The sequence below is a fragment of the Orycteropus afer genome, unplaced genomic scaffold (assembly GCF_000298275.1).
Source record: "Orycteropus afer afer isolate SDZICR_OR568_19922 unplaced genomic scaffold, OryAfe1.0 scaffold00017, whole genome shotgun sequence".
Taxonomy (NCBI): Eukaryota; Metazoa; Chordata; class Mammalia; order Tubulidentata; family Orycteropodidae; genus Orycteropus; species Orycteropus afer.
The window spans coordinates 6,894,698-6,902,272 of NW_006921604.1; the positions used below are offsets into that span (position 1 = coordinate 6,894,698).

Genomic DNA, 7,575 nt, shown 5'->3' on the forward strand with positions numbered 1-7,575 from the left:
GATCTTGGATACACTCTCCATTTAGACATACCTAATTGTTTAGCTTGTTCACCCATCTATCCGTCCCTATACCCATGTTTGCTTTCACTGACCATTGCTGGGATTTTTGATAAGCATTTTGCTAACCCTATATATTAGTTTGGGGAGAATTACATCTCTACTCTGAACATGATATTTCTCTATTTATAGATCTTTGATTTTCACTTATCAATGTTTTATAGTTTTCAGCACACAGGTCCTTCTATATCTTGTTAGATTTACATCTGTTTTGCTTTTCTGTGGAGCAACTGTAAATGGTATTTTTAATTTTGGTGTCCACATGTTCATTGCTACAATAGAGTTTTGTTTATTTATTTTGTATCTTGAACCTTCCTGAACTCATTTATTGTAGGTTTCTGGGATTGGTTTTTGCTTAGTAGATTTGTTAGGAATTTCTACATGGACAAACATGCTGTATCCATGAGAAGACTGATTCCTAGATCCAACCCCTCCACGGATTCTGATTTAATCAGTTTGGACATCAGGATTTTAAAAACTTCATGGTAATTAGCATTACCTGGTAATTCTAATAGGCAGCTAAGGCTGAGAACCACTGCTTTTTGAACTTGTCCATCAGTGAACATAACTGCTTTTTTTAAAAAAATATATATGCAAAAGAGCCAAGTTCGAGGAACCCATAGTATCGGTAGTACACCTTGCTGTCAGGCTAGCATAGTTAATTACTGACTCCACCCAGCCCAGAGCAGACAACTACACTGTGATGGATAATCACCCAAGTTTAATGAACAAAAAAATGTCGATGTGTACAAAAAGTTGTGCGTTTTTTTTTTGTCACTTATATGTCCCCATTTTTTAGATGGGGCGTTACCTTTCTCCATGGTCTTGAATACCTCTTTTTCCCCTGAGACCAGCATCCTAGGTGAATGCTGGACCCATCACTACAGGGCAGAATGCATCAGTGTGAAAGGTTGTAGTCCCTGATATAGGGCACTATCAGTTCTTTTTACATAGTAAGAATAGCCTGTTCTTGGCCCTTGAAGACCACCAGGGGACTAAAAACTGCTGCAAAATGAATGACCCTCTGTACTGTGTAACCCAGGACCACGCGAGGGAGGCCAAACCTTCATCTTTCAGCCCTTCCCTCAGCCTGTAGTCCTCAGTTTAGAGCAGGTCTCTTGAAGATTTTGTTTCTGGCATTTAAGGACCCAGCCCAGCCAGGAGTACTAAAATCATCAGGACAGGTCTACACCAGTGAAACTTGAAACAGAACAGTGAAAGGAAGGAACCTTGAGGAGTGTGTGCAAAGTGGTGTCCTAAATCTGCACCAGCTACCAGACAAGGGGAAGGAGCAGGTGTGCTGCTATTCTGCTTCCCCTTGTGGAGCCACGTTCAGAGTTCCTCAGTGTCCTGACAGCTGAGGTGGGATGCAGCTGCTGGGTCCAGGCAAAAGCTCACACTCCCATACCAGGGGGACAGAGAACCTCAGGCAAACTAGGATTACGGGCCACCGCCCCAAGAATTGAGTGGGCCACAAGCAATTCCTAGCACACAGGTTCTTCATCCCTATAAGGAGAGCCACCAACCAGAGTAAGGCAAGTAGGCTGGACCCAAACCTTCAGGCTCCAGTTTAAGAGTTTCCCTAACAAATACTAACTCCAGATCATTGGTCTTAAGGCCTCTGAGCAACCAGTTTGGTACTGGATTTATGTTGCTGTGGGGCTTCAAACCCGTTGAACAACCCCTTCCAGATGGCCAGAACCCAACTCCAGAGTCCTTAAGACAAAAGTTGTCTAGAGCTACTCCAAACGCTATTAGGGTTGCTGCTAATAGGAATGGAGTTCCCTGGTAAAGCCTCTCGCCCAAGGGCATTGACCAGCTGCAGAAAAATGCTCAGGCTACCTTGGTTGCCTCTTGTATGCCATCAGTGGCAGGAGATAGGCCCTAGAGGAGGTTGAGGACCTAATGACTCTCCTGGACTGCGGATTAATCGACAATTAGGAAGTTTTACACCCAGCTCTGAGTTAACTCCAAGTTTAGGACTCCATATTCTGCTCCATCCTTGGCTCGTACTCTCTTCCACTGTCCCTAATCTGGACCCACCTTGTTTTCTGCTCACCCATGGTCCTCTACCTCACCTTTTCCTAGCTCTAGCCCTAGCAGGGAACAAGTCATCCTTTATATGTGAAGCCAGGGAGGCCTGGTTCATCAACCTGCTGGACTCGGGCTGCTGCTCAGGTCTGACAGGGCCATCTCATAGGCCTCAGAAAGGGACCAGAATGGGTGGGCAAGAACCACAATGAGTTTACAGATGCTTGAGTGGCATGAGGACAGAAGTTGAAGGGGATGGAATGGTGGCTGCGGGTGATGCCGCAGGTCTGCTGAGTTCATCAGCACCGTGTCCGAGGATGCCCCACATGGGCCTGCAGCGCTTCCCGGATGCTGCGCTGCCAGTCTCGTGCCAGCTGCACTGGGGTCATTGATGCCTGGGAACAAGGGTGCTGAGTCAGTCCTTTCTTTGCTCAGGAACTCCACCTGACCTCCTCTATACAGGGAGCCTAAGGCCTCAGCCTTGCTCACACTCACCGTGTTCTGCATACCCAGCTTGGCTCCATAGAGCAGCAGTAGCTTCATAGCTTTGTAGTGGCCGTGCCTCACAGCCTCATGAAGAGCTGTGTCTCCTTCCTATGGAAAAAGCCCTTTCAGCACTTGGGAAGTCATCTAACCCACTATCCTGCCCTCACCAGTCAGCCGTCACTTGTAAGGATCATAGAGGGAAGGGTTGGGTCAACAGGTGCTGTCATAGCAGAAAGCAAAAGCTCTTGCCCAAGCTTCTTTACAGTCCTCTGGTGGAACTGCCTTGCACTGAAAAACCAAGTGCCTACCTTGTCTTGTGCATCAATGTGGGCACCACATGCAATGAGGTGCTCCAGGCAGTCACAGTGCCCTGTCCGGACTGCCACATGTAGAGGGGTGCTCCAAATCTGAGGAGGCGTGAGTGAGAATCAGTGTTGGATCCAGAGTAAGGAGGCCTTATCCTAATTCCAAAAGGCTGGGCTTTCTGTTCTGCGGAAATAGCGCTAGCCCGTGTGTATTGCTCCCATGCTTCTAACAGACACTCCAAAGATATGTGCCCCTCACCTTGTCCTGGGCATTGACCTGGGCTCCCTGGTTAAGCAGATGTTTGAGGATGTCCAGGTGTCCTCCACGGCAGGCCCAGAACACAGGTGTCCTGTCCAGCTGCAAAACAAAAGCACCAAAGCACTCTGACTTGCTGGGATGCTAAGCAGCGGGTTGGCTATAGATACAGGCCTTCCTGAGTTCTCACCAAGTCCTGAGCATCCACCTTGGCACCTGCCTCCAACAGCTTGTTCACAAGTTGGTTGTGACCCTTCAGACAGGCCCAGTGCAAGGCTGTGCGGTGAAGCTGGAGGTGGGAAAAGGGGAGATCAGGCAGAGGGACTGCAGCCACGCTCAAGAGGCCTCCCACCTGATCCTGTTCCCAGGACTTTCTCTCCCAGCTCAGGAGGCTCCACAGGATTCATGCCCCATAAAGTCCTGAAGGTTCCTAGGGTGGGACTGTCGCATACTAAAGACAGCATTCCTGCAGCTGTTCAGGAACGCGGTGCTCGGGGCTTAGTCCCCGACAACCCACATGCTTCTTACCTTGTCGTGGGCATTGGGGTCTCCTCCATCTGTCAGGTACTTGTCAATCAAGGCCTCCTGGTTCTCAGCAGCTGCCTTCAGGAACATCTCCAGGTCCACAGGTGCCAGTTGGGCCTGTGGCTGCGGCTGGGTAAGTTGAAAGACAACAAATCACTCCCCTAAAACTGTAGGCACCTGTGACATCACAGATTCACCATCCTAGCCCCGCGGTTCACAGATGATTGGGGACTAACTCTCTATTAATAGACTTGTTAAAATACTGTGTTTCTTAATCCCATCCCCAGGACATTCTGACTGAGTAGATGGGGCTCTGGGATGCATTTTCTCAAGCCCCTCAGGGTGCAGCCGTGTCTGGGAGCACCACTGGAAGCTGCAGTCTGCATGTGCCACAACCCCACGCTCTCACAAGCTGCTCCACAAGGAAGCACAGTTCTTCCGCTCACTCAGGCTCTGGATATGCACACTCTCCTACCACCCCCAAGGTCTCACCTTAACCAAGGGCTCGGGTTCCCTGGGGGGGACTCTGCGTTTTAGTCGTTTTCTTCGTCTTTGAACCAAATTTTCCAAGTCAGTCAGATTCTCCAGATTGAATCTGGAACTGTTAAATCTTTCAAGCTGGAACAGAAAGGGGGGCAGAAAACAGTTATGGTTGTGGTGGGACCTACCTGACTGGAGACCATGACAGTCATCAGCTACTAGTCATGGAAGCCTTGGGGGCAGGTTCCAGTTCAGTCTAATCTTTCTTTTCCCTGCCCACAGGAGAAACAGCAGCTGCTTAGGCTGTCAGACCCTGGCCAGATTCTCCAAGGCCCTCACTGCTTTGAGCCTGCCCACAAGGGGACTAGCCACCCCTCCCACAGCATCACTCTCACTTTCTTCTTCTTTTCTTCTTCCAATTTCTGCCTCTCCTGGGCCATGGCCTCTTGGAGTCCCAGCCTCCAGTCACCAGGCCAGCCTCCAGGATCAGGAACTCCATGTTCAAATCCCAACACTTTCCTTTCAACTCTTTCACCACTTACCTGTAGGAATAGGATAAGGATAAAGATCAGAAGAATTGAAGGAGCCCTTAGAAAATACAGCAGTAAGATCCTGGATAGAGTGAGAAAACAATGTGGAACAAAACTTAAAAGTCATAAAAAAAAAACCCAGGTTTACTGGTCTGGTAGAGCCTGGTGAGATCCCCCGAGACGACGGCCCCTAGCTACCCTTCAGATCTGGAACTGAACTCATTCCCGTGGCTTCCAGCCAGACAATAGACGGGCATATAGGGTGAACTTTTACATCAGGTAGACAGATGCACTCCTTAGAGCGATGAATCATGGGAGAACAGAAGGGCAGTGTTTGCACAGGGAGACAGCTCGGGGCAGGAATGAATAGGAAAGAAGGACACACAAGAGGTAACCACAGGGAGGAAGTGCGTAGAGAGCTATTACATCGTGCGGACAGAAGTCAGTATCAAGAAACAATGTGTATGAACTGCTATATGGAAAATGAATTTGCTCTGTAAACTTTCACCCAAATCACAATAAAGTTTAAAAAAAGAAAGAATATAGCTGTGCAGTGCCAGGGAGTTCACTGACAAGAGGTGATATACAAAGATTAGTGTTCTGAATTTGAGACTTGGATTGACCCTTCTCAAGACTTCTTGGAGACCAGAGTATTGGCAATCTCACCGATACACATGGCTGCTGCTGGCTCCCTCAGGAACCTACTTTTTCACCAACTGTGGTGTCATCCAAGGCTCAAACTGCCACCTGCTCCTGTCAGCAGGAATACAGGGGTAGAGAGCTACGACACCATGTCTATTTATACTGTTGTGCTCAAGTTCCCTAAGGGCAGATGACATCTTAGCTTCCCTCAAGGGTTGTTATGTTGAGAGTCCTACCTGTTCACGTTATCCTGCCACCTGACAGCAAGCTCAAAGGGACAGAGGACACACTCCAGGGTAAAAAGCTGAATTCCTGGGTTCAGATCTCAGCTCTTTGTGACGCTATGTTTCTCCATCAATAAAATGGAGTAAAAACAACACTTTCTTCTTGGACTTGTAAAGATAAAATGAGTTACTGGGATTTATAGGGCCTACTATAGCAAAGATTCATTCTTTTCTTCCCTCACCATCCCCAGGATCTCAGGAGCTAGGGAATAAACAGGTTGGGTGAAGTGAAAAGGCTGTGATGCTAGAATAACAGAGCCTGGGGCTTAAAACTATAATATCATCCCTTCTAAGGCAAACTCTGGCAGCCTAACAGTTTTTGGCTTTGAAATCCTGTCTGCCTGGCTGGAGCCTACTGGCCCATGCTGAGGCTGTTGGGTGATGTGACATCCTGCACATCACTACCCTCCATGTTCCACCTCCGCAAAACCCAGACAATCCCAAAGTAGGTGCACAAGAGCACCATTCTTCTAACAAGACAGCCAGACCCCCACCCCCAGACCATTTCCAGAGCAATGACTACTATAGCAGTGGAACTAATAAACACCCCATCTACACCAGTGTCTTCTAGGGTATCCTGGTTGTTCTTTCAACATCACAGTCAAGGACAGAACTCACTAAACTGAAGGATTTTCTTGTCTACCATCACCCAACTTCTTTCCTTTTCAGTGTTGACCTCTGTCCCCTCACAACCTCACATGAGATGGGCAGACAGACAGACAGGCAAAGAACTGGATGCTTTCTTGCTCCCAAAGCCTGATCTCTAGACCTCTAAAAGAACTTCCTGCCCTCCTCTAGCTAGTGCTCATCAATCTGCTGAGACTGTTTCCCCAGCCCCCCCATCCCTCTGTCCCACATCCTTACCAGTTGCTGAATACTGATGAAGTCCATGGTCCCCCCCTGCCCCTGCTCTTCACACCCCCTGGTGAGAGTGGCTGAGCTACTCAGCCCTTTTATAGGAGAGCTGTCTACTGGGAGCAGGGGGTAGGGAAGGACAAGAGCTTGCATCTGGGCCAGATAACTTTGTGGCTCTGTAACACTAACCAAAATACCAGTCTGGGAATGCAGCCCAGTGAGGGCAGGAAAAGGAGCTGTTTTGAGGTGAGTCAGTTGCATGCTCATCCTGAACCTCTACCACACCTCCACATCAACTAAGGAGTTACCAACCAAGAAAACATCATGGGGTGCCTGACCCAGACCTCAGCTTCAGGGGAAAACACTGCAAACTCTTCTAAGTCTAGACTCTATTGTTTGGTGCCGTTGAATCAGTTCCAACTCATAGTGAGTGACTGTATATACAACAGAACCAAACACTGCCCAGTCCTGCACCATCCTCACAATCCTTTCTATGTTTGAACCCACTGTTGCAGCCACTGTGTCAATTCACTTCGTTAAGCATCTTTCTCTTTTTCACTTACCCTCTACCTAGCATGATGTCTGTGGTAGTCAAGGTTGTGTGTCAAAGTTGCTGGGCCGTGGTTTTGAGTAGCTTGGCAGCTAGATGTAGTTATTCCCCATGATGAGACTGGTAATCAACTCCATGGTAGAATCTGCTGTGAGCAGCTAACTAGCTGCTTTTGGGGTGTGGCCTGCTTCCAGAATATATGGAGAAATTTTAAGAAAGGATTCTAGGTTCTGTCTCAGAAAAATAGGAATAGAAAGGAAATTCCTCAACACAACAAATGGAAGGTGCCTAAGGCATTTGACTGCTAACCACAAGGCTGGTGGTTCAAACCCACTAGCCACTCCTCGGAAGGAAGACTGGGCAATGTGCTTCCAGAGAGAGAAACCAAAACCAAACCAAACTCACTGCCGTGGAGTCGTTTCCGACTCATAGCGACCCCTTTTTGGATTTCCAAGGTGGTATCTCTATGGAAGTAGATTGCCCAATCTTTCTTCTGAAGATTGGCTGGTGGGTTTGAACCGCAAGCCTTCTGGTTAGCAGTCAAATGCCTTAGGCACTATGTTATCAGAGCTCC

General features: G+C 48.2%; 1 protein-coding gene across 1 annotated transcript; it reads right to left on the bottom strand.

Moving 5' to 3' along the window:
• Positions 1 to 2,387: 2,387 nt before the first annotated feature.
• On the bottom strand, positions 2,388 to 6,487 carry ANKRD23 (ankyrin repeat domain 23). Its single transcript, XM_007959444.2, has 9 exons — positions 6,461 to 6,487; positions 4,536 to 4,682; positions 4,153 to 4,278; positions 3,664 to 3,789; positions 3,326 to 3,424; positions 3,139 to 3,237; positions 2,883 to 2,981; positions 2,584 to 2,682; positions 2,388 to 2,483 (listed from the first exon to the last, which is right to left on the bottom strand). The coding sequence occupies exons 1-9, from the start codon at positions 6,485 to 6,487 to the stop codon at positions 2,388 to 2,390; spliced, it is 918 nt and encodes a 305-aa protein (XP_007957635.1).
• Between the last annotated feature and the right edge of the window lie 1,088 nt (positions 6,488 to 7,575).